The 27,427-nt window shown below is 42.2% G+C and overlaps 1 protein-coding gene across 14 annotated transcripts in view; it reads left to right on the top strand.

The window, feature by feature from the left end:
- AKAP13 (A-kinase anchoring protein 13) overlaps positions 1-27,427 on the top strand; it is a 368,214-nt gene that overhangs the window by 268,081 nt on the left and 72,706 nt on the right. For 8 of the 14 annotated variants that reach the window (XM_063638599.1, XM_063638597.1, XM_063638598.1 and 5 more), the window contains 5 exons: positions 3,355-3,725; positions 6,454-6,507; positions 10,591-10,656; positions 12,780-12,972; positions 20,895-21,003. In XM_063638599.1, the coding sequence (XP_063494669.1) occupies positions 3,355-3,725; positions 6,454-6,507; positions 10,591-10,656; positions 12,780-12,972; positions 20,895-21,003 (793 nt within the window). The remainder of the gene's footprint in view (positions 1-3,354; positions 3,726-6,453; positions 6,508-10,590; positions 10,657-12,779; positions 12,973-20,894; positions 21,004-27,427) is intronic. The other 6 variants (XM_063638604.1, XM_063638603.1, XM_055277348.2 and 3 more) reach the window with 3 other exon arrangements.

The raw sequence follows: 27,427 nt of genomic DNA, 5'->3' as shown, positions 1-27,427 counted from the left end.
TTTATTCTTACCAGATGCGCAAGACTGTAGAAATCATGTAGTTTCAGTGAGATCAGAGTTAAAAGCACATATTAGGAAGAAAGGCTTTGTGTTGAGAATATATTCTAGACAGATCTCTTTGTTTTTAAAATGTGTATAAACAGGCCACCAAAGATTTTCCCACCTTATTTTAATGACTCTCAAAAGGGTAGATGATTGTTTTATAAACTTCAGATTAGTTAAGTGCCAGAGATAGCAGGCCTTTTTTTCAAGGCAAAATCCTTCCAAGATTGGATGCCAGAGTGAAGAAGCACCTGTATAACTGTCTGTGAGTTATCTCCAAACTGAGAAGAGCTAACTTGTAAGAAGGCTGTATGGTAAATTAATAAATGGAAACTTTAACTCAAAAGTTTTGTTTGCCTTGAAGCGTTTTTTGTGTGTTTTAGAACAGGCTTGTTATACATTTTGCTTTATTGGTGTTCATTCTGTTTGTCCCTTGGTATTATTTTGAGAATTAGACATTTAGGCAGTTAAGCATGAGTATATTAGCTTCCTAGGGCTGCTGGAAGAAACTACTGGAAGCTGGGTGGCTGAAAACAACAGGAACTTACTTGGTCCCAGTTCTGGAGGCTGGAGATCCTAATCACCACGTCAGTGGGGCTGCTTTCCTTCTGTGGGCTCTGAGAAAATGGCCTCTCTCCTAGTCTCTGCTGCTTGTTCACAGTCCTTGGTGTTCCTTGGGTTGTATACACTGCACTCCAATCTCTCCTCCGTCTTCACGTGGTATTCTCTCCTGTGTGTCTTTTTGTGTCTCTTCTCCTCTTGCAGGGACACCATTCATGTTGGATCTGGGGACATTTTGGATCCACCCTACTCCAGTATAACCTCATCAATTACATCTGCAAAGACCCTCTTTCCAAATAAGGTCACATTCTGAGGAGGACATGTATCTGAGGAGGACACTGTTCAACCCAGTACAGTGAGAAAGCCGAAACATTCATGAGACCATTTACATTGTTCTTGTCCATGGAGAGTTGCTCCGTGAATAGGACCCCTTTAGGAAACCCCCGAGGCCCTCACTCAACAAGCATAGTCAGTTATTTAATTTTAAAATAATACCCACCGTAATTTAGAATTTACTTGGTTAACCATGGTTTTATTTTACAGAGTGACCCAGTGAAGGGACTTTTCTGATACTGACTTTGATATCTTGTTCTTACAGGGTTTTAAAAAGATGACTGAGATACCAGAATAGGGCAATTTGAGTTGAAATCGGCCTGGGTTCAAATCTTGATTCTGCTACTCATGCCTGAGTCCATTGGAAAATCTAGGCCTCAGTTTGACCTGGCCAGTGATCCCCATGCATCTTCTCTCTCATTCCCATTTCATACATTACTTAACAAACAATCTAGGAAACTGGACTCCACAGAACTGGAAAAAGAAAGCCTTCTTATTAGCTTGTGAGATCAAGCCCAAAAGGTAGAAAGGGTGCTTTTAGAAGGTAGTGTGCTTTTGAACTACTGCATCAAACCTTTAAAACCTGTCTCCTTATAGTATAGAGCTTGTTTTCTATTTTAAAGCCGAAAGATTTTCATAATTTTTTTCTCTTTCTTGAAGAACCATAAATTTTTTTTACCCTTAATTAAAACATTGAGTAGACTAATTAGGAAAATATTGTGAAAAAGGGAAAAAGAATTACAAAATGCCCTTCGCTGTTGCCTGCCCCCATCCCATAAGAGTGCAAAATAGCTATTAAGACAGTGTCCACATCTTGAGTATGATCAAGCATCTCTTAGACACTTCTTTTGGCCTTTTGGGTACCGTGAAGCTCATCTTTCCCTCACCCATCAAATTCTGTGTTCTAGTATCTCCCTCCCTCGCTCCCTCTCAGGTTCAAGACATTTTCCTGCCTCAGCCTCCCCAGTAGCTGGGATTACAGGTGTGAGCCACCACGCCCAGCCACTGGTATGTTTCAACAAGTAGAAAATGTCAGGCTACTAGAACAAAGTTACACAGAACCTGTTAGGCGCTAGAGGTTAGCCAGGAAAGAGCATCATCACTTTATCAAAGACCTCATTGCCAGGACTGATTATTTAATGTGTAATTTGGCCTCATAACACTCAGCCAGTTCTCAGTGAAATGAGAAAAATGTATAGCTTTCTTCCATTTAGATATTTGTAACAGGTACTTATGCATTTGTGGCAAACTTCAGGTGGGGTCATAAGCTATTCCACGTTTTTCAGAAGGCCACTAAAAACAACCACAGACTTCCTTTTGGAATATTAATTTCAGCACATTATTATTGTAGCCAAGCAGACTGCTTTGTTTTCAGTTAAAGCTTATAAAAAGTAATTAAACCTAACACATTATGAATTTAGTTTTCATATACAAAAAACCCAGAGACAAATGGATTCCCTTCATTGCAGTTGGTGATATTGACTGAAAGTACTAACATAAATTTGACATTTTTCCTCTTAAAGAAAGAAAAAAATGGGTTGCTTACGGTGGCTCAAACCTGTAATCCCAGCACTTTGGGAAGCCAAGGCAGGAGGATTGCTGGATCCCAGGAGTTGAAGACCATCCTGGGCAACATGGTGAAACCCCGTGTCTAAAAGAAATACACACAAAAAATTAGCTCAACATGCTGGCACATGCTTGTAGTTCCAGCCATTCAGGAGGCTGAGGTAGGAGGATCACTTGAGCCCAGGAGGTCAAGGCTGCAGTGAGCCGTGATTTCACCACTGCACTCCAGCCTGGGTGACAGAGTGAGACCCTGTCTCAAATTGGAAAAAAAAGAAAGAAAAAATGAGGTACTTCTAGTCTAGTACCTCTAGTAAGAGGATAAAAAGAGGTTAGACCTAGGCCGGGCGCAGTGGCTTACGCCTGTAATCCCAGCATTTTGGGAGGCTGAGGTGGGTGGATCACTTGAAGTCAGGAGTTAGAGACCAGCCTGGCCAACATGGTGAAACCCTGTCTGTACTAAAAATACAAAAATTAGCCAGGCGTGGTGGTGCATGCCTGTAATCCCAGCTACTTGGGAGGCTGAGGCAGGATAATCTCTTGAACCCAGGAGGCGGAGGTTGTGGTGAGCTAAGATGGAGCCACTGTACTCCAGCCTGGGCGACAGAGTGAGACTCTGTCTCAAAAACAAACAAACAAAAAAAAAGAGGATAGATCTAGACTGTTTCTCTTCTAGAGTCCAGGGGGGATTTGAATCCAATTGTGATCATCCTATTAAAAAAACAAGTCTCTGAAGCCGATTATGATCTTGCCTGCCTGGAATCCACTGAGAAGCCATTGGCTTGATCTAGAATAACTGAGGCTGTCTGATTGGCCCTGCTGGCTTCAACCATACGTCCTTTCTCTCCATTACAGCCAGAGGAAGAGCAGTTGGCCTGTGATATCACCGGATCCAGTTCATCCACCGATGACACGGCTTCACTGGACCGACATTCTTCTCATGGCAGTGATGTGTCTCTCTCCCAGATTTTAAAGCCAAACAGGTCAAGAGATCGGCAAAGCCTTGATGGATTCTACAGCCATGGGATGGGAGCTGAGGGTCGAGAAAGTGAGAGTGAGCCTGCTGACCCAGGTGACGTGGAGGAGGAGGAGATGGACAGTATCACTGAAGTGCCTGCAAACTGCTCTGTCCTAAGGAGCTCCATGCGCTCTCTTTCCCCCTTCCGGAGGCACAGCTGGGGGCCTGGGAAAAATGCAGCCAGCGATGCAGAAATGAACCACCGGAGGTGAGATGGGAGGCGGTTTGTGTAGTGTCTCAGTGTCTGCTTGCTTTTGAAAAGCTTCTGATTTGTATTATTGTTGGTAAAAGGATTTAGGAGACCCCATAGTACAGAAGAAAGAATATAGGCTTTGGAATCAGGAAAATCTGTGTTCAGACCCCAGCTCCATAATTTACTATGTAGATGACCTTGGGCAAGTCACCTGACCCCTCTAAGCTTTAATTTTCTCATCTGTAAAATACCTTCATTATTATTTTTAATAATACAATGAAATGTGATTGTCATATAATGAGTGTTTAGTAAATGGGAACATTTATTGTTACCACATTAATGAAACTTATGAATGAGAAAATATTGGAGGCAGTAGTTTCATGTCAACTTTGAATTAAGAAACAAACATGAAGTCTTACAGTCTTAACACATCAGAGTTTTTCAGAGTATTTCCTGAGAATTAAAACCTTCTGTTTCTAATACAGAAAGTTTCGATAAAGTCTAAATTACCATTGTTTAACCCTTAAGAGGATATAAGACTCATTACATTCATTACATACCATTAAATTGTTGGGATTTTCGTAGGTGGGAACTTGTATTAAGTATCACCCAGTATCAGTCCTTCAGTTTGGAAGCAGGCTATATGAAGATATGTCGAATTTGACTTTTTTTTTTTTTTTCTCTGAAATGGAGTCTCGCTCTGTTGCCCAGGCTGGAGTACAGTGGCGCAGTCTCGGCTCCCTGCAAGCTCCGCCTCCTAGGTTCACACCATTTTCCTGCCTCAGCCTCCCGAGTAGCTGGGACTACAGGCACCCGCCACCATGCCTGGCTAATTTTTTTTGTATTTTTAGTAGAGACGGGGTTTCACCATCTTAGTCAGGATGGTCTCGATCTCCTGACCTCGTGATCCACCCGCCTTGGCCTCCCAAAGTACTGGGATCACAGGCATGAGCCACCGTGCCTGGCCTGAATTTGACTTCTGACTGCTGGCTGGCTAGACAAATGTAAGCAGATGGTTTTAGCTTTAAAGAATGAGTATGGTAGTGCCTACTATATTTACAAGAGTGTGCTTATTCCAAAGCTACTTTGCTAATAAGTAAAACCGATAAGGGATGAGACTGACAGTTGTTTTAAAACAATTGATATAATCTCATGAGCCCAGGAGTTTGAGACCAGCCTAGGCAACATAGGAGATCCCATGTCTGCAAAAAAGAAAACAGCTGCGTATGGTAGTACATGCCTGTGGTCCCAGCTACTCGAGAGGATGAGATGGGAGGATCGCTTCAGCCCAGAAGTTCGAGGCTGCAGTGAGCCATGATCATACTACTGCACTCCAGTCTGGGCAACAGTGAGACCCTGTCTCAAAATAATAATAATAATAGTAATAATAATCATTGATATAAACAGCTCAGCTGTAGCAGTTTGCTCAAATTTCTCAATTTCCTGATAATATTATGGCTGTCTAATCACCTTCATTCACTTATTTATTCAGCCAACATATATTGAACACTCGCTATGTGCCAGACACTGCTCTAGGTTCTGGAGATAGGTAAACAAGACAAAGTCCCTGCCTTCATGGAGCTCACAGTAACACCTTCTTACACTTTCCTAATTTGCTAATCTTTTCAGACTCTCTTTATAACACATATCTGATATAATTTTTCAGTCCTCTCCATGAGTCAGGTGGTATTATCCCCATGTTTGCAGATGAGAAGACTGGTGCAGGTAGTTTGCATCATTTATCCAAGGTCTCTGATCTCTTAGTCAAATGCTGTTTCTATAATTCCATATTATTCTATGGTGGCATGTAGGATGCTAACCTTAAAAATAAGCAGCATGCTTTTTCTGCTAGCTTGTTTTTATATACGTTTGAGACCCTAGATTATATAAAAAGTAATTTCCCAGTTTTGCCCATGGTGTACTCTTTTTTTATTTAGGCATTCAGAGCAACAGAAAATGTAAGAGCATGGTGAATGATCCCTACAGCCAGAATTCTCTTCTTGAAGCAAATGTAACTTTTTTGGCAGGACAGCCTTATCTTAGATGATAACAGCATCAAGGAATGAGGGTTTATTTTCTATACAATCCCTTTTTCTTTGTAATCCACTATGGGTTCCTTTGTCACAACTTTGATTTTAGAGCTCCATGTGACTGTCTCTGTCATGTAGCTCAGATGAGGAAATTGAAGCTCAGAATAAATGATTTGCCATACATGGTGATCTCAGTTCAGTTCTAGACTGAACTGAGACTAGAACTCTACTTATTTTTATCCTGCATAATGTCATGGGATCTCCTGTTTGAATTTACTGCTAGGGCTTACCTAGGACCACTGTTCTAATACCTCTGAAGATAATGGAATGAGAGTGAGGTTTTAATTAGTTTGACTAATTGTTATGGTATTACCTGCATGTAGTATAACCTGAATTTTAAAGTGTTAAGAAAAACCCCTTTAAAGCTTTGAGTAGTAATTTTTTTCTGATTCTTTAATAATTTAATAAACTTTATAACTTTTGCCATCTGATTAACTCCTTGGAGCAAGGGGAGGAGCAAAGTAGCCCTCCACAGAAATTGTTGGGCCCTTTTGGTCCTGATGTTTTTCTCATTCCACATTCCTTCATTCTCTTCCCTTGCCATTTCTCTTTGAGTAGTGTCTCTCTCCCCAGTGTGGTGTCTGTATGTTTCATGCATTTGTATCCCATTTTGTTTCACCTGCAACACTGACCTCTTCACCATTCATTTTCAGTTCAATGCGAGTTCTTGGGGATGTTGTCAGGAGACCTCCCATTCATAGAAGAAGGTACAGAGTTCATTAACTTGATGGACTAACCATGTCACTTCTGAGCATATACTAACAAGCATCTCATTCTGCTTAATCCATGATTGGACCATCTGCTTTTAAGTAATGTCCCATCTAATTCAGGCAAATAAAATATAGGTACTTAGTAATTGCCAGTGTCCATTTTATATGAAATGTTTTCTTTAATTTGAAGTTTTATGCTATTTTATCTTTTTTAAAAATTATTTTTAATTTTTTTTTTTTTTTTTTTTTTTTTGAAACGGAGTCTTGCTCTGTCTCCCAGGCGGGAGTGCAATGGCGCGATCTCGGCTCACTGCAAGCTCCGCCTCCCGGGTTCATGCCATTCTCCTGCCTCAGCCTCCCGAGTAGCTGGGACTACAGGCGCCTGCCAACACGTCCGGCTAATTTTTTGTATTTTTAGTAGAGATGGGGTTTCACTGTGTTAGCCAGGATGGTCTCGATCTCCTGACCTCGTGATCCGCCCGCCTCGGCCTCCCAAAGTGCTGGGATTACAGGCTTGGGCCACCGCGCCCGGCCTTTAATTTTTTAAAATCTTGTGCTTATTGTTTTTCAGATGACTGTGATAATAGGGTCTCACCTAGCTTTCTCTAGGAGAGTTCGAAGAATTGTCTATGTCGTGCCTATTTAATGGACCCTGGGGAGTACTTTTTTTTTTTCTCCACAAAAGAAAAACCAGGAATGTGTATGTGCTTGTGCACAGGCCCTAAAGTATTGTCAACACATTGTTTAATAATGTAATGAAGGACTTTATTACTAGACCACCTGGCATTTTCCATTCCATTGTGGATGTAGTCATTTCTTAAAGCAAGTCAGAGGCGTAGGTTCATTCCTTGGCCTTTGAATTCCTTAATTAGTATTTGTCAAGTAATATTTTGAAGCTAAAAATAAATGATTTATAAGCTGAGAAGTAATTTCTAGTCAGATTGCTAATTTGCTTCAAATTTTCCATTGGATTTTCTTTAGAAGTCATTAGTGACCTTTTCTTTCATTGTTTAGAAAAATATTTAGAAATCCAAAAATTAGGGTTATATTACTGTTAGTTTCTCACATTAGGAGGCATTTGTAAAGAAATATTTTTAACTATTAGCTGAACCTGTTTGTTGGCAAGTAGGCAAATAGTGATCTTTCCTACTTTGTCTTTTTCAAGTGGATGCTTTCTTTAATTCCAGATTTTAGGCAAGAAATTGAGCTGAAATTCAGATATTCTCATGAATTTCAGATAATCATGATTCCTATGAAATTGTTCTTCCAGAAAATAAGTTGTTAAATAAGTTTTAACCCCATCTCTACTAAATAAGTATTTCAGTAGAAGGTTCTTTGGAGATACGTTTGTCTGGGTCTTTATTAAAGCTCTTCAGTATGAACTTATTAAAAACATGCACCTGGATGACAAGGTGGGAGATGACAGATTGCTGGATGCGTCCGAGTTAGTGTATAGATGTGCCTGTCATCAACAACTCCAGCCAGTTTCATCCCTAGTGAAACTTATTTTTGTAGGAAGAACGTAATGTATAATTTAAAATTTTGTAAAATCGAAACATTACAACAGGTATTATAAGGCAGGAGGAGGGACATTGTTGTTTTTTAATCTAGAACTTTCCAAATCTCAAAGCCAAAAAACTACTAAATATCCCTACTAATTGAGGAATTGAGGAAATGACGATGCTTTCAAAAATACTCTTAATTATGAAAGGAGTTTTCTGTTACCAGAAAGGGCAGATGTTGTAGACCATCTGCAACTTCCTTCCTGGTTCCTTAGAAAAGCTGTTATATCTTGGCCGGGCACGGTGGCTCACGCCTGTAATCCCAGCACTTTGGGAGGCTGAGCCAGATGGATTGCTTGAGCCCAGGAATTTGAGACCAGCCTGGGAAACATGGTGAAACCTCATCTCTACTAAAAACACAAAAATTAGCTAGGTGTGGTGGCATGCGCCTGTAATCCCAGCTACTCAGGAGGCTGAGGCAGGAGAATTGCTTGAACCCGGGAGGCAGAGGTTGCAGTGAGCCGAGATCCTGCAACTGCACTCCAGCCTGGGTAACAGAGTGAGTCTAAGTCTCAAAAAAAAAAAAGCTATCATGTCTGTCTTCCTGTCTCCCTATTGTTTTTCACTCTCTTCGTGTTAAATCTCCTCACAGTCTTCCACATCATTGTCATATCCTGAAAGTAAAGGAACATTTAAATCTGTAGAAGGAGATTATTTTTAAGAATGATGGTTTGGCAGTGTATGTTCACTTACTTATTTGCCACATTCTTTTTCTAAAAAAGAAGTTGGATATTTAGGTAAAAATATGCCTATTTATTAACTGGAAGTTTAAAATTTAAGTTAATAATGTCAAAGAATGGACTTCTGAGTCTTATGTGTGTTTGTAAAATATGTATCTTCTCCTCACACAAGTAAATTATGTCAGTCTCATCCCACTTACCAGACCCAGCGAAGTGTCTCCACTATATTTTTACTTTCTGCTTCTGCACTTGTAAGCTTTATACCACTAATTTAATCTGATTTAAAATGTTTTATAGTATTTAGTTTTAAATGATACGGTAAAGATTTTTTAAAAGAGCCATGGGGTAGCTCTTACATCCTCCCACCATTTTCTTTGTCTCCTTTCTCCAGCCAAAAACCCCACTTGACAACAAAACAAAAGTTATTAGATGTATCCAATATAGGTGTTTTTGGTGCCAGGTCTTCCCATCTGCAAGATTCTGGAGGGAGCTGAGTGGTTTTATTGTCCACAAGCTGTTCCTTTATCTCTTCTCAGAAAACAAAAGCATATCACCTAGAACTTTATGGCCCAGGTAGCAGGGTATTTTTTAAATGATAGCTTTTGTTAATAAAAATCCCGACGTTGCCATGCAGTTTCCTTCATAGAACACACAGCATTTTGAATTGATTATTGTTTTAGCCAGTGGTGTTTACTTAGCATTTCCAACCCCAGATTTTCTGTCCCTGCTGCTTGATAGTAGACACCCCTACTGGGATATTCAAGGAAGTAGATGATCAGATGGATTTTTTTTTATCTTGCGGGAAAGATGGAAACAAACTTGAAATTAAAAAGATACATTTCTAAGGCAGTGCCATAGAATTCCTTTTTTAAAATTTTTATTATCAGCTAGGTGTGGTGGCTCAAGCCTAAAATCCCAGCACTTTGGGAGGCTGAGGCAGGTGGATCACTTGAGGTCAGGAGTTTGAGACCACCCTGACCAACATGGTGAAAGCCCGTCTCTACTAAAAAAAAATACAAAATTGGCTGGGTGTGGTGGTGCACACCTGTAATCCCAGCTACTCGGGAGGCTGAGGCAGGAGAATCGCTTGAACCTGGGAGACAGAGGTTGCGGTGAGCCACGATCGTACCATTACACTCTAGCCTGGGCAACAAGAGTGAGACTCTGTCTTGGGGGGGAATTTTCATTGTCATTAAAATATAAGCAAATAATATAATCAGTGTTATATGCTTCAACGTAACAGCCTAGTGAGTAGGGTTTGAAGATGGATGCCAGTGTTGACTAAGTATCTTATCATGCAGAATCTATTAATTAATTGTCTGGTTTGGTTGGATCCGTAATGGAAACACATGAAAAAAAAAAAAAACAAAAAAAACTGATGACTCCATGAGCCCACCAGAGCACAATTTGTCACTGTCTCTTTTAAAAAGTCTAGGATTAGAGATACTGTGGTAAGGGTGATATGGGAGTATGGGATGTACGGAGAGATTGTACCCATTGGTGGAGTTTGAAATACCTCTCATGTCTGAAGAGCAAGCCATAGGTAGTTGCCATGGTTCACTGGAAGGAATTTTTGGGTTTCAGGTTGAACTGGTGATACTGTAAAGAACCCACAGTCTTTTCCACAACACTGTCTAGACAAGAAAACATTTTTAAGTTTCTATGGTTTTTTATTATAGCCTTTTTAAAAATTGTCAATGTTACATTCCTAAATTTTTTGTTGATCAAATAAATCCGTCTGTCTCTAACTATGCCCTTCATTTTTAAACCTAATAACCCCATTCCTGTTTCCTCTTTTCTCCCTGCATTTCTGTTTCTGTCTTTGATGTCATCCCCAGTATGAGCTGGTGCCCCTCTGGTGTGCAGTACTCTGCTGGCCTGAGTGCTGACTTTAATTACAGAAGGTATGATATTGTTATGTGTCCAGCCACCAAATGGGGAACCATAAAATATGCCATCAGGGCTTTTGGCTTGGAGCTGGCTTCTGTGTGGCTGGGATGCATATGTGCAGCCTGCTTTGTCTGTGTGCACAGCGTTTCATTGCCTTTGCTATGGGTGTCAATAACTCAACTGAAGGGATGCAGCCCCAGAGTCAGGTGATGCATCCTGTGTGTCTCAAATGGCCATAGATTTGATGTTTTCTGCACAGATTTATCTCTCTCTGTTTTGGTCGGTCTTGATTTTCAGATCCTAAAAATTCTTGGAACCCGAAGAAAACAATCAAAGAACCAAGGCAGCTAATAAGATGCACTGATTTCTATTATGCTTCTAAATCCACCATTCTGTGTAGATTCCAAATTCAGAGACTCCTCATCGTTTCATATTCTTCTCTCTACTGAACAGCCAGATTTAATTACTAAAACATTTTCAGAATTAAGTTTTGCAGTAAGCATAGATCTGGTTTTCTTAGGCTTTTCAAGTAATTTCTTCTTCACTTAGCCCCTCTTCTTATCCCTGGTATTGAAAGTGAGTTTTACAGGCCAGGCATGGTGGCTCACACCTATAATCCCAGTACTTTGGGAGGCTGCAGTGGGTGGATCACCTGAGGTCAGGCATTGGAGACCAGCCTGAACAACATGGTGAAACCCCATCTCTACTAAAAATACAAAAATTAGCCAGACACGGTAGCAGGTGCCTGTAATCCCAGCTACTTGGGAGGCTAAGGCAGGAGAACCACTTGAACCCGGGAGATGGAGGTAGCAGTGAGCCAAGATCGCGCCACTGCACTCCAGCCTGGGCAACAGAGGGAGGCTCTGTCTCAAAAACAAAAACAAAAACAAAAACAAAAAACGGAAAAGCAAGAAAATGAGGTTTACAGAGACATTTACTTGTAGTTAGTCATGATTTCTATTATATTGAAGAAAAACATATCCATTGTTTAATTTACCTACTTGAGAAAATAGAGATATATGGCTTCAGTTCGTAAGTTATTTACAAAACCAAAATAAATAAATAAATAAAAATTAAAAAAAGCAAATACAAGTCCTGGACTGGTAGGTATGAACTTAATTGGAGCAATTTTCTGTACAGTTTTCCTTGAGTGGAGGTAACTAAGTAGCTTCAGTATACCTTCAGATTGAATTCCAGCTCATTGTTAGCTGAGAACATGGTCAGCTGCAGCTATGTTTTGAGATCTTGGTTATTTTAAAGAAGTTTCCGCTGCAGTTGTAACAGATGTGAATTATTCTAGTTAGCAACCCAAGGAGGTTAAATCACTAACCTGTCTCTGTAGCCTTCTGCTTACTGAAAATGCTTTTCATTCTGCAAACCACAGAATCTTTCTTGGAGGAATCCTCTTTAAAATGCCAAATCCTGATTGCCTTTGTTCCCTTTACCAATATCCAGGCAAAAAATTACAACTCTTTCTACTCTTAGACCTGGTTGCTTTTCAGCATTTGTTCATTAAGGTATTGTATGTGCCTGTCGCAACTAACAATTCTGGAGAAGCCTGTCAGCAGTAGTTTGGCCAGGTGTGCGTAGATGGTAATGCTCATGAGTAACACTTGGGTTTTCTAGGGTGAAAGCATACCTGTAAAATTATAAAGGTCAACTTGAACGTAAAATTATAAAGGTCCACTTAATGGACATAAGGGCAAGTTACCCAGTTTGCCTTCTGAAAGTTACTTAAGCTCATATTTTCTCTGTGACATTTAATTACTTGGCATTAGTAGAGTTAGATTCACAAAGATTATTTAGATCAAGGAAAAAACATATATAAAATATCAGATAACTATGATCTGTCCATATAGTGTATGGAAAAAAATCTGAGAAGTGATCTTAGGTGGTTCAACATTTGGATAAATTTAATGCAATGAGAAAATCTAAGTGCAGTATTCTTTCTCAGTATTCCAAGATCTGTGGGGGAAAGGTAGGTGGTATTCTTTGTGCCATGCCCTTTTAGACAGTTTTGCTAGCTGACATAGAAATAATACACAAACAAGGGAGATATACCCAAAGGGATTTTGTGTCCTCCTTTGTTTTTGAGACCCAGAAATAGAATGAATTAACTTTTGTGCCCTGTGTTCAGTTTCAGTCTAGAAGGCTTGACAGGAGGAGCTGGTATCGGAAACAAGCCATCCTTGTCTCTAGAAGTAAGCTCTGCAAATGCCAAAGAGCTCAGACACCCATTCAGTGGTGAGGAACGGATTGACTCTTTGGTGTCACTTTCAGAAGAGGATCTGGAGTCAGGCCAGAGAAAACATAGGATGTTTGATCAGCAGGTAAGTCTTAAATATGTCTAATTTGGAAAAAATGTATTTCACAAAATATGAATATAGAAGGCAAGGCTTCTGGTAGTATAAGGCTAGTAGCTATGATTACTTACCCATTATATGATATACTTAATCTAGCACTAAACCAGGTTTTCAGCACTTAATTAAAAAGGGCCAGGCATGGTAGCTCATGACTATAATCCCAGTGCTTTGGGAGGTTGAGGCGGGAGGATCAATTGAGCCCAGGAGTTCAAGACCAGCCTGGGCAACATAGCAGGACCCCCCCCATCTCTACAAAAAATTTAAAAATTAGCTGGACATGGTGGCTTGTGCCTGTAGTCCCAGCTACTTCGGAGGCTGAGGTAGGAGGATTACTTGAGACCAGGAGTTTAAGACTGCATTGAGCCGTGATTGAACCACTGCACTCCAGCTTGGGTGACAGAGCGAGACTCTGTCTCTAAAAATAAAAAAGAAAAAAATAAAGAATACCATTAATCTGCATAGATTTAAATATTCCATCAAGGCACACTTTTTAAAATTAGGAAAGTATCCAGGATATTAAATTGAGTTTTTCCTTCTTATCTGAGACCGTCTCTTACCCTCTCAATAGTAAAATGAATCTTGAAATATGCTACATATCATTATTAATTTTCCCAGTTCTCTAAAACATATCCCAAGTTTCTCCTTTGTAGGAAAAAAATAAAAAAGAAAACTTTCTTACTACACCTTCCAGGAAATGTCAGTTGATTCTCTCTCCTTCCCATCCCTACCAGAATTCATTTTTTTTTTTTAATTATTATTTTTACACCTTAAGTTCTAGGGTACATGTGCACAATGTGCAGATTTGTTACATAGGTATACATGTGCCATGTTGGTTTGCTGCACCCATTAACTCGTCATTTACATTAGGTATTTCTCCTAATGCTATCCCTCCCCCAACCCCCTACCTCACAACAGGCCCCGGTGTGTGATGTGCCCCGCCCTGTGTCCACGTGTTCTCATTGTTCAGTTTCCACCTATGAGTGAGAACATGCAGTGTTTGGTTTTCTGTCCTTGGCGATAGTTTACTCAGAATGATGGTTTCCAGCTTCATCCATCTCCCTGCACAGGACATTAACTCATCCTTTTTTATGGCTACATAGTATTCCATGGTGTATATGTGCCACATTTTCTTAATCCAGTCTATCATTGATGGACATTTGGGTTGGTTCCAAGTCTTTGCTATTGTTAACAGTGCCGCGATAAACATACGTGTGCATGTGTCTTTATAGTAGCATGATTTATAATCCTTTGGGTATATACTCACTAATGGGATTGTTGGGTCAAATGGTATTTCTAGTTCTAGATCCTTGAGGAATCACCACACTGTCTTCCACAATGGTTGAACTAGTTTACAGTCCCACCAACAGTGTAAAAGCCCTTCCTATTTCTCCACATCCTCTCCAGCATCAGTTGTTTCCTGACTTTTTAATGATCACCATTCTAACTGGTGTGAGATGGTATCTCATTGTGATTTTGATTTGCATTTCTCTGATGGCCAGTGATGATGAGCATTTTTTCATGTGTCTGTTGGCTGCATAAATGTCTTCTTTTGAGAAGTGTGTGTTCATATCCTTTGCCCACTTTTTGATGGAGTTTTTTTTTTCTTATAAATTTCTTTAAGTTCTTTGTAGATTCTGGATATTAGCCCTTTGTCAGAGGGGTAGATTGCAAAAATTTTCTGCCATTCTGTAGGTTGCCTGTTCACTCTGATGCCTACCAGAATTCTTAAGAGAGCATCTATGCTCCCTGCCTTCTCTTTTTAAAATTTTATTTATTTACTTATTTAGAGACAGGGTCTCACTCTGTCGCCCAGACTGGAGTGCAGTAGTGCCATCACAGGTCACTGCAGCTTCAACTTCCCCAGTTCAAGTGATCCTTCTGCCTCAGTCTCCCAAAGTGCTGGCATTACAGGTGTGAGCCACTGCTCCTGGCCTTTGCCTTCTCTATATCACCACCTAATCATCTCTTAATTTCTGCTGCCACCAGTCTCTTGAAACTCCTGTCTTGAAGGTCATGGATTTCCATGTCAGCCAAATCAAAGTGATTTCTTAGTTCTCATCTTCTGGGTGTCCTCATTATCACTTACCACTTTTGACAATCCCTCAGGGAGGTTTTGAGTTGAGAATTCAAATTATTTGCTTTTATAGCATTGTACCTCACTGCAAGTCTTTTCTCTTCCTCTTGGGTCAGAAGACTGATTAATTTATGAAAGCATTCTGGGATGCATCTTATTTCCTCCAAATGAAAGACTTATAATTAAAAAAAAACTGTTTTTGAATAGATGACTGGAGTTTGAGGCAAAAATCTAATGATACATTTCTAATTAAACAAAAATGTTAACAGCCTCTTCCTTGATTTGCTGAGTAGGACTTTGTGTAGAAGTTTAAATTTTTATTGCATCCTACTACGAAGCATGAACATGACCAAATATAAACTTGACACTGAAGGATTATCTTAGTAATTATTGTAACACTTATGCTTGTGTGAGACCAGACGAATAGAGATTTAGGCATAATGAAAATCAGTTGAAGAGTGAATTTTGCCCATTTAAAAAATTTTTCTACTTGTTCTGATACTTCAGAAAGAGTTAGAAAAAATAGGAATATGAAGAATATGCTTGTTGAAGCAAGTGATTTAGATTTACTTAGCCTAATGGTAACAGAAAAAGGAAGAAAAAAATAGGAACAATTCTTGGGTGGCTACTGAGCACAGCTTTGCTAAGGGTAAATCAGTGAAAAAATCTTTTTTTTTTTTTTTTTTTTATTAATTTTTTTTTTGCATACAAAAACAATAAACATTTTCTAAAAATACATACAAACAAAAAGATGCGTATCAAACATATTAGGAAGGTTGCACATGGGAAGTCGGGGAATAGAAATGGGGGTGGGAGTTAAAATAAATGAGAGAGGGACTTTATATGGATCAGTGATAATAACTCAATCCTCTATTTGACAAAGAAGAGGGAGAAGGAAGAGGAAGAAAAAGAAAGTGGGATAAAGGATCAGAAAGGGAAGAAAATAGAAAAAATTAGAGTATGACTCCAGGGTAGACCTGTTTTGTTGTCATTGAGTTGGTTGGTTGGTTTGTCTGTTGTATTCTTCATGTTTCGCCAAGTTGGCCAGACTGGTCTCGAACTCCTAGCCCGAAGTGATCAACCCGCCTCGCCCCCCAGAGTGCCGGGACCACAGGCGTGAGCCACCACGTCCAGCCCCCACATTGCCTCTGGCCTCCGTGGTAGACCTCCCAGACGGAGCGGCCAGGCAGAGGAGCTCCTCACTTCTACCCAGACACGGGGCGGCCGGGCAGAGGGGCTCCTCACTTCCCAGACGGGGCGGCCAGGCAGAGACGCTCCTCACTTCTTCCCAGACGATAGGTGGCCGGGCAGAGGCGCTCCTCACTTCCCAGACGATGGGTGGTCGGGCAGAGGTGCTCCCCACTTCCCAGACGATGGGTGGCCGGGCAGAGGCGCTCCTCACTTCCCAGACGATGGGCGGCCGGGCAGAGGCGCTCCTCACCTCCCAGACGATGGGTGGCCGGGCAGAGGCACTCCTCACTTCCCAGATGGGGCAGCCGGGCAGAGGCGCTCCTCACTTTCCAGACGATGGGTGGCCGGGTAGAGGCGCTCCTCACCTCCCAGACGATGGGTGGCCGGGCAGAGGCGCTCCTCACCTCCCAGACGATGGGAGGCCGGGCAGAGGCGCTCCTCACCTCCCAGACGGGGCGGCCGGGCAGAGGCGCTCCTCACTTCTTCCCGGACAGGGCGGCCGGGCAGGGGCGCTCCTCACTTCTTCCCGACGGTGCGGCCGGGCAGAGGCGCTCCTCACTTCCCAGATGGTGGGCGGCCGGGCAGAGGCGCTCCTCACTTCCCAGACGGTGGGTGGCCGGGCAGAGGCGCTCCTCACTTCCCAGACGGTGGGTGGCCGGGCAGAGGCGCTCCTCACTTCCCAGCCGGTGGGTGGCCGGGCAGAGGCGCTCCTCACTTCCCAGACGGGGCGGCCGGGCAGAGGCGCTCCTCACTTCTTCCCGGATGGGGCGGCCGGGCAGAGGCGCTCCTCACTTCTTCCCGGATGGGGCGCCCGGGCAGAGGCGCTCCTCATTTCTTCCCGGATGGGGCGGCCGGGCAGAGGTGCTCCTCACTTCCCAGACGGGACGGCCGGGCAGAGGCGCTCCTCACTTCTTCCCGGACGGGGCGCCCGGGCAGAGGCGCTCCTCATTTCTTCCCGGACGGGGCGGCCGGGCAGAGGAGCTCCTCACTTCCCAGACGGGGCGACTTGGCAGAGGCGCTCCTCACTTCTTCCCGGACGGGGCGGCCGGGCAGAGGCGCTCCTCACTTCTTCCCGGACGGGGCGGCCGGGCAGAGGCGCTCCTCACTTCTTCCCGGACGGGGCGGCCGGGCAGAGGCGCTCCTCACTTCTTCCCGGACGGGGCGGCCGGGCAGAGGCGCTCCCCACTTCTTCCCGGACGGGGCGCCCGGGCAGAGGCATTCCCCACTTCTTCCCAGACGGGGCGGCCGGGCAGAGGCGCTCCTCACTTCTTCCCGGACGGGGCGGCCGGGCAGAGGTGCTCCTCACTTCCCAGACGGGGCGGCCGGGCAGAGGCGCTCCTCACTTCCCAGACGGTGGGTGGCCGGGCAGAGGCGCTCCTCACTTCCCAGACGGTGGGTGGCCGGGCAGAGGCGCTCCTCACTTCCCAGACGGTGGGTGGCCGGGCAGAGGCGCTCCTCACTTCCCAGACGGTGGGTGGCCGGGCAGAGGCGCTCCTCACTTCCCAGACGGTGGGTGGCCGGGCAGAGGCGCTCCTCACTTCCCAGACGGTGGGTGGCCGGGCAGAGGCGCTCCTCACTTCCCAGACGGTGGGTGGCCGGGCAGAGGCGCTCCTCACTTCCCAGACGGTGAGTGGCCGGGCAGAGGCGCTCCTCACTTCCCAGACGGTGGGTGGCCGGGCAGAGGCGCTCCTCACTTCCCAGACAGGGCGGCCGGGCAGAGGCGCTCCTCACTTCCCAGACGGGGTGGCCGGGCAGAGGTGCTCCTCACCTCCCAGACGGGGCGGCCGGGCAGAGGCGCTCCCCACCTTCCAGATGGGGCGGCGGCCCGGCAGGGGCTGCAATCCCAGCACCCTGGCAGGCCAAGGCAGGCGGTCGGGGGGTAGAGGCTGCCGCGAGGCCAGACCACGCCACCGCCCTCCAGCCCGGGCAACACCGAGCACTGGGTGAGCGAGACTCCGTCTGTAGTCCCAGTACCTCGGAAGGCTGAGGCGGGCAGAGCAGTCGGCGTCAGGAGCTGGCGACCAGCGTGGCCAAGATGGCGAACGCGTGCCTGCATCCAAAGGAGAAAAGGCAGGCAGCGGTGGCGCGCGTCGGCAGTCCCAGGCAGTCCGCGGCGCGGGCAGTAGCAAGCTGAGTAGATTGTAGCGGCAGGCAGCGGTGGCGCGCGTCGGCAGTCCCAGGCAGTCCGCAGCGCGGGCAGTAGCAAGCTGAGTAGATTGTAGGAAGGAAGGAAGGAAGGAAGGAAGGAAGGAAGGAAGGAAGGAAGGAAGGAAGGAAGGAAGGAAGGAAGGAAGGAAGGAAGGAAGGAAGGAAGGAAGGAAGGAAGGAAGGAAGGAAGGAAGGAAGGAAGGAAGGAAGGAAGGAAGGAAGGAAGGAAGGAAGGAAGGAAGGAAGGAAGGAAGGAAGGAAGGAAGGAAAAATCTTTAAAATAAATTGCACTTTGAATTTATAGAATCCTTCGGAAATCATTTACAAGATGAGGTAAAATACCAAAATTGTGGATTTGTAAACAGAATCATAGACCAAGACTGATATATCCCTTCAGATTCAGCTCAAGCTCATTTAAATGACTTGCCTAAGGCCGTGTAAGTGGCTATTATTAGCTGAACAGTATTAAACTCAAGAGTTCCTGGCTATTAATTTGTCTACTTTTTTCCAGGTTTTTGGAGTAGATGAGTTTTCAATGAGGAAATAAGAATGATTTAATTTTCTTAATATTATTTATGTGATACCTTTTCTAAGATGGATATTTCCAGGAATTTGACAGATAACCCTGCATTTTAGTAAGATGTTACTACCACTGATGTGTTTCTAAAATGGACTGTCTTTCTGAAGTGGACTTTCTGATTCAGTCTTTCTAGATAAAGTTGTTGTTTTAGTGCCTTGCTATGCTTAGCCTTCCTGGAATCTCTACTTACCCATAGTTTTTATCTTGTATGGAACCTCAGAGTAGGTATTTGAGCTGCTTGTTTCACTCTGATCTGGACGAGTTGCCTGCAGCCAACTTCCTGTTAAAAGTCTCTGCCTTTCACTGAGGTCATTTTTTAGACCTCACAGTTGTATTTGAAACATAGCAACTGTTTGCCTCAGCTGCCATGGTTACGCATGAAACAAGCTCTAAATAATCAGAAGTCTGGCCTAATTGAGTCAAGTTCATGCTAGTAACGGATTTTTTGCTGCTTCCCTTTCAACATGTGTGAGTCATAAGGAGGCAGATTTCATTCTGTGAAGGGAAAGGATTAACGATAAAGTCAGTTAACAATTGGAATGGGCTCTTATCACCAGAAGTGTGCTAGTGGGCACTAGATGACTGTCTTTCAGGGATATTGTACCAGAAACTTCTACAGGTGGTTGGATTACATGGTCTCAAAGCTGCTGTGAATTTACTGAGAGAGTTAAATTATCAAATTTCAGTTATCTTTATGTTCATGTAGAATCAGTATCATCTTAAAAGAGGATAGGGAAGAGATTTAGGCTTCTTTCCAGATACACTGTTGTTTTGTTTGTGATCTTAAGACACTTTATTTGAATCTCAATTTCCTATTACTTAAAATCAGAGGCCAGGCCTGGTGGTTCACATCTATAATCCCAGCACTTTGGGAGGCTGAGGTGGGTGGATCAGTTGAGCTCAGGGATTTAAGACCAGCCTGGCCAACATGGTGAAACCCTGTCTCTACCAAAAATACAAAAAATTAGCTGGGCATGGTGGTGCACCCCTGTAATCCCAGCTACTCAGGAGGCTGAGGCAGGAGAATCGCTTGAACCTGGGAGGCGGAGGTTGCAGTGAGCCGAGATCATGCCACTGCACTCCACCCTGAGCGACAGAGTGAGACTCTGTCTCAAAAATAAAAATAGACTGGGCGCAGTGGCTCACGCCTGTAATCCCAACACTTTGGGAGGCCGAGGCGGGCAGATCACAAGGTCAGGAGTTCGAGACCTGCCTGACCAACATGGTGAAACCCCATCTCTACTAAAAATACAAAAATTAGCTGCGAGTGGTGGCACGCACCTGTAATCCCAGCTACTCAGGAGGCTGAGGCAGGAGAATCGTTTTAACCCAGAGGCGGAGGTTGCAGTAAGCCAAGATTATGCCACTGCACATCAGCTGGGTGACAGAGTGAGACTCTGTCTTAAAAAAAATAAATAAATAAATAAAAATAAAGCAAAATCAGAATACTATTACTGATATTCTACTATATCTGTATGAAGAAATATTTAGATTTTCAAAGAACAAGTATTGTATGTAGTTTGATATTTCCAGTGAAATTATTTTTAAGTGATTATGCATCCAGCAGATATTTATTAAGTACTTACTAAGTTTGAAACATTGTTAGATGCTATGAGGGATACAGAACCACTGTAAAGAATGGATACTCTAATGATCCCTATTTTACAGATGAGAAAACTAAGCCTCAGAAAAGCTAAGTAACTTTTCTGAAATCGAGCAGCTGTTAAGTAGCAGGAGCAGACATTAACCTAAGTCTGTCTGACCACAAGCCCTGTGCTCTCACCCCCTTCTTTACTGCCTTATTTTACTATGTGGGTCTAATTACAAGGTTTTATGCTTATCTAGAAATATGAGAGCATATGCTTACAACCTGTTCTTTACTTTTTTACTTCACAGATATGTCACAGATCTAAGCAGCAGGGATTTAATTACTGTACATCAGCCATTTCCTCTCCATTGACAAAATCCATCTCATTAATGACAATCAGCCATCCTGGATTGGACAGTGAGTATACTACTTTTTTAAAAAATTAAATATATTAAATCTTAACCACTCTTCCTATTATTTTTCTCACTTTAAGACCCTTAACATTACCTGCCAAAATTTGCTTACTGCTTCTTTGAGTGGCTCAGCACTTAAACAGAAAAGGTGGCATAGGGTTTTATGTTGAGATCTTCTTCCTTTTACCTAAAAATATCCTTAATACATTAAGTTTATTGTATTCGTGGGCATAAATCTGACACACTTTTTAAAATTTTTTTATTTTGAAATAATTTTAGACTTGAAAAATAGTTACAAATAATATACACTGGGAAAAAAAAATTGCAAAAATAGTACAAAGTATTCCCATGTATTCTTCACTTCCAGTCCTCAAATGTTAGAATACTTGTTTCGCCAGCCTCTCTCCCTCTCTTTATCACTCCCCTTAAAGATTTTTTCTGAAACACTTGAGAAAGTTATATCCATAACACTCCTTTACCTCTAATTTAGTGTATATTTTCTAAAAACAAAGATATTGTCTTATATTACCATAGTGTATGAGTACCATATACTGGCTTCTCTGGCTGCTGAGTGCCAGCATTAGTATATAAGAGTTTAAGGTACTCTTATATACTATGGTAGTACTATATTACCATAGTATAATTATCCAAATCAGGAAATTAATATCGATAAAATTATGTTATCTAGTATGTACACCTTACTCAGATTTCAAATTTTCTCACTTATTTCTGGGTCCAAGATTCCATCTAAGAATATACATTGAATTAAGTTGGCATGTCTCTTTAGACCCCTTTAATCTAAAAAGTTCCTCAGTTGATCTCTGTCTTCCATGAATTTGTCAGTGGAGAAACCTGGCACCCTGAGCTTTTCTACAATGTCAAGCTCAAGAAGGACAAAGCAAGACTGAGACAGAGATTTAAGTTGAGTGAAGGCCAGTAGGATTACACCTGAAAGGGGTTAGTGGACCTGTATGCGGGTTCAGATCAACCGGCGCTGGAAGTTATGTAGAGATGTCATGGCATCCATAAGCACAGGGCCTTGTGATGCTCAAAAACATACTTGGATTGGATCAGTGTTGTTTGTCACAAAAAAGGCAACTTGTTCTTTGAGAAGCCTCGTTTTTTATTTTTTAAATGTTGATTTTTTAATGAGTAGTTGCTGTGTGGGATCTGGATATAAAGATTAAATTCTCATCAAAGAGGGAGTGAGTGATACATTATGTTCTTTGCTGCTGAAAGACCATGTGTCTTGGAGGCTGAAGCAAAGGAAATAAACACACTCTCCTGGTGTTTATGGGGTTTCCTCATTGTTCCCTGATATAATTCAGTTTAAGAGTTGGTGACAGAAGCAGATGCCCTGTATTCATGGGATGTTCCATCTCACTTCATGACTTACTGGGATCCTAATTTTTAAAATTTTCACAGTGGAATTAAGACATAATGGCTGACTCTAGCCAGACATGGTGACACATGCCTGTAGTCCAGCTCTTCAGAGGCTGAGGCAAGAGGATCATGAGCCCAGGAGGTCAAGGCTGCAGTGAGCTGTGATGGCACCACTGCATCCCAGCCTGGGTGATAGAGTGAGACACTGCCTCAAAAAAAAAAAAGAGAGAGAGAGAAAGACATAAAGGATGATTCTGTTAACTTTTTTTTGTTTTCATGTGATTAATATTTCAAATACAAATCTAGCCTATTTGACAAAAGGTGTCTAATGAAGACTTATTTTCAAAGATATGTCCACCAGAACTGTGACAGAAATAGCTTTTCCTGTTTTTGCTTGTTTTGATTTCTTTTTAAATTTGGCTTTGAGTTAGACATTTGGCTTGTATAGAATGGAAATTACAATTGAATAGTTTGCAGTGAATTTGGTAAGCCAGAATGCTAGCACTCAGTAGCCAGAGAAGGCCAGAAGGTACTCTTAAGTGAGACATTTCAGCTGAGTGTGCCCTCCTTCCATGACCAGCAAGTGTGGTGACATAGTGGATATTGTACTTCTATAGCAACAGATACCTAGTACCGACAGAATGTGTCCCATAGAGAGACCTTTTTCCTATATTTTGTGACATGCTTTCTTTCCTTGTGGATGAAACACTTCATTATTTTTCCTTCACAAAACAAGGTGCTTTTGACTGTGTTTTCAGTTGCTATCCAAACACCATAAATAATACAGCTAACTCCCCAAAGCAGTATTCTAGAGGTTCTGACACATAGAGCTTTTCTTCCCATTGCTGAGAATTTTTCTGCTTAACTCACCTAGGGAACCTGATTTCAGTAGTAGACTGCTGTCAAAAGTGGAACTTCAAGCAAGAGTTTATTCCTTTCATCCAAATGTAATACCCTCCTTCTGATTTGTAGCATGTGTTTCATGCAGGCTGGAATGATAGCTAGCCCCACGTACCTTCCTAATAGCATATGCTGCAACAGAAGGACCCATCAACCTTAATGTCACTACTTCTCCTTAGTTCCTCCTATATACAATTAAAATAGTTTCCCAACTGTATTTGTTATTCTGCACTAGAAACATAATACATCATTTTGGAAATGTTAAAATTCTGACTAAAGAGAAGGCCAAAACTTGTGTTAAAGTGTGTGTGGTATGCCTTAAGCCTCGGGATAACTGATACTTCATAATTTGCTCCAGACTCAAGTGTTCAATTCCAAGTCACTTAAATACTCAGCATGATTCATCTATGGTCATAGTCTCCCTAACTGAAATAGTGTCATAATTAAAATCTTCAGTGATTTTTAAAGCCTAAAATGTTTGGTACACTTAAAATATTTTAACTGATATTTTAAGCACTTAGTGGCTGTATTACTTTGAGCTTGTTACTGAAGCTCTCTGCCTCAATTCAACTGTTAAATGGGGATGATAATGTGATGTGGCTTAAATCTGACTTCATTTGAAGTCCATAGCATATTTTCTGTCATATAATGAGCACATGCTGTCATTGTGGAGTGTGATTGTTCATAATAACCTGAACAGTGCCAGGGTCCATTTTTCTCTGCCCACAGCTTAAGCAAGGTTAAACATTACTCACCATTGCTAGGACATTGTCCCTTGTTGTCTTGCACTTGGCTGTTTATTATGAGCGTGCTTGTTTAGGAACAGAATGTTTTCTAAACTCAACCTAATCTCACTGCTTTCCAGCTTTTACCTGTGCTCTTTTTCCTTCTAAAGAAATTATTAGTTTTCCTCGACCACAGTTTATCACAGCTGTCAGTAAAACTTGAGCATTTCTGAAAGTGTATTTCCACTGAGCTGTTGTCCAGAATGTCTTTTTTTTGGTCACTTGCTAGATTAGAAAAACAGACAAACTTGTAGCATTATTTCTAAGCTGGGATCTGTTTTTAAAAAAATCTATTGATGTAAAGGAAAATACTGAATAGAGAGGGTGACTAAAATATTTCTGTATCACTTTCTGGGGTGGAAAGTAGGCAAGCAGTAGCTTCTTTAGGAACCACAGAGGATGGGAAAAGCTGCAGTGGCTCTGGTCTTGGACTTACTATCTTAATTCGAAGGGTGGGATATGATGAGCGTGACTTGCCGGCCATTTTTTAGGGGGTCGCAGTAGCACAGGTGCTGGCTGTGTCATGAGGCTTGGTGCCTGGGAGGACTGCCCTGAGAGAAACTTCTCCACGGAATGTGTTCACAGCATTTCTCCTCCTTGCATCAGAGAAAGATTGTGTGGGGCCTTTTTCGCCCACTGTGCTGGGAAACATAGATGGTTTCTTGATAGAACTTAAAAATAAATTTTATTTGCACATGTATAGAATTCAGTTATTACACATGATCCTTTTTTTTTTGGAGACAATCTTGTTCTGTCGCCCAGGCTGGAGTGCAGTGGCATGATCTTGGCTCACTGCAAGCTCTGTCTCTCAGGTTCACGCCATTCTCCTGCCTCAGCCTCCCCAGTAGCTGGGACTGCAGGTGCCCACCACCACACCTGGCTAATTTTTTTTGTATTTTTTTAGTAGAGACGGGATTTTACGGTGTTAGCTAGAATGGTCTCGATCTCCTGCCCTCGTGATCCGTCCGCCTCGGCCTCCCAAAGTGCTGGGATTACAGGCATGAGCCACCGTGCCCGACCCAGATGATCCCTTTCTATGGCTGTATTTTTAACCTTTTCATTGCTCCCACCTAGAAGATGCTTCAAATAATAGAGAATCTGCTTGATTGCATCCCTGGAAACACATTAGTGGTGATAATGTTGAAAGGGGAATTGGACCCTTTAGATGTTTTAACTTCATATGCTTCTTAATGAGATTTCATTTTCCCCTTCATTTTGCATGGTTTGTTACAGGTTGAGCATCCCTAATTTGAAAGTCTGAAATTCTCCAAAATCTGAAACGTTTGAGCACCAACATGATGCCAGAAGTGGAAAATTCCACATATAAGGCCTTAACAAAATTATGTAAAATATTATATAAAATTACCTTCAAGCTATGTATATAAGCTGTATATGAAACAAATGAATTTCATACTCAGATGTGGTTCCCTTCCCCAAGATGTCTCATCATATATATGCAAATATTCCAAAATTCAAAATCTGAAATACTTCTGACCCCAAGCATTTCAGGAGTACTCTATATGTATCACAAAGAAGGGCAGTTTCCCTTGTGGTCATTTTTACACCTTTGCTTATGGCATGTGAGTCTGCCAAGTTTCTTAAGCATGTTTTGATGGGAGTAGTAGCTTGTGGTTGTATGGCATGCATTAGACTGTGACAGCTAAGGCCATCTTGAGAGCTGAACTGTGGCAGTTATATATCTGTACCAGATCTTTAAAAAGGTAAAGGATCTGTGTGACCAAAGATCAAGGTGGGCCTCTGGAAAGTTAGGCATCAGTGCTATTGAGGATATTTTATCTCTGTTTTCTGGATTTCTTCTCTCTCTAACTGTGACGGGAATTTACTGAAATATGTGTGTGTGTGTGTGTGTGTGTGTGTGTGTGTGTGTATGAATATATTATATATATTCTTAGCACAGTTCTGTTTGGAAAAGATAACATTGACAAATACATCGGAACAAAAATGTAATCAGACTTCTTTTTGACATTTTTATTAAATTGTAAGGCTGGAAAACATGCATATTCATTAAATGCATATATAAATATAAACTTTAATTCAAATACCTTATAAAATTGAATTGTTGTGTTACCAGAACATTTCCTTTATATATGTTGGAAATTTCTGTATGTCAGGGATACTCTAGGTACTCATCACATAAGATTTTTCCTTATGATCCATGATTTTGTGACACATGAAGGAGATGTTCTTAGATTCTGAGTAATACAGGCAGCTCATTTTCATTTTCTAAATCTGTTTCACATTTGGAGGCACATCAGAACACACATTACAGTAGTATCTTACTTTTTGCACAAGACTCTAACTGCCTGAGAAACTAGTGTGTATTTGTACCAACATTTCTTTGATCTGTTACTTGGAGTAGCTGCAACAGCAAACAGTGATGTCACTTAGCATTTATCTGGGGTGTGGAGTGGCTTTCATAATAGGTAGGTACAGGGCTTTTTCTCTCATTTCATTTAGGACATTGAGATTCCAGAAAGTCTGATAAAGGGAAGTTCATTTATTAATGTGTTTATCCAGTAAATATTTGAGTACCTACTCTTTTCCATACACCAGGCTAGACAGTGGTAGGAGAGGGGTGAACTCACAGGTAGGGTTCCTTTCCTCACCACATTTACAGATGAGAATAAGTGAATCTAACAGAAAATGGTAAATGCAGCAACTTAAACATTTGATGTTATAGGACTGATAGACCTAAGGGGTCAGAGAAGGCTGACTGAGGAAAAGTAATATTAAAGTTTGGACCAGAAGGAAACTGGGAATTAGCTGGGTGAATTAGTATGTGGAAAGCAAGACTGAGGAATTTGGGCCTCTGCCTGAGGGAATTGGAATCATTTACATTGATTAAATTGATCAAATAATTGATTAGAACACTTCAGGCTGACCATAGTGAGAATGTATTGGGAGGAGAGATTGGATCAGTAGAAGGCTTTTTTTTTTTTTTTTTTTTGAGACGGAGTCTCACTCCATCGCCCAGGCTGGACTGTAGTGGCGCTGTCTCGGCTCACTGCAACTTCTGCCCCCCGGGTTCAGGCAATTCTCCTGCCTCAGCCTCCTGAGTAGCTGGGTTTACAGGTGCTCACCACTATGCCCAGCTAATTTTTTGTATTTTTAGTAGAGACGGGGTTTCACCATGTTGGCCAGGCTAGTCTCAAACTCCTGACCTCATGATTTGCCCACGTCGGCCTCCCAAAGTGCTGGGATGACAGGCATGAGCCACCGCGCCCAGCCAATAGAAGGCTTTTGCAGGATTCAAGTTACAGTAGTAGACAGTGTCCTAAACCAAGGCAGAGAGCAGTGGCAATAGGGGAGGAATAGAGGTTGAGCTGGAAGACAAAGTGA

Source organism: Symphalangus syndactylus, chromosome 5 (genome assembly GCF_028878055.3).
Source record: "Symphalangus syndactylus isolate Jambi chromosome 5, NHGRI_mSymSyn1-v2.1_pri, whole genome shotgun sequence".
NCBI lineage: Eukaryota > Metazoa > Chordata > Mammalia > Primates > Hylobatidae > Symphalangus > Symphalangus syndactylus.
This window is presented reverse-complemented; position numbering and strand designations above follow the sequence as displayed.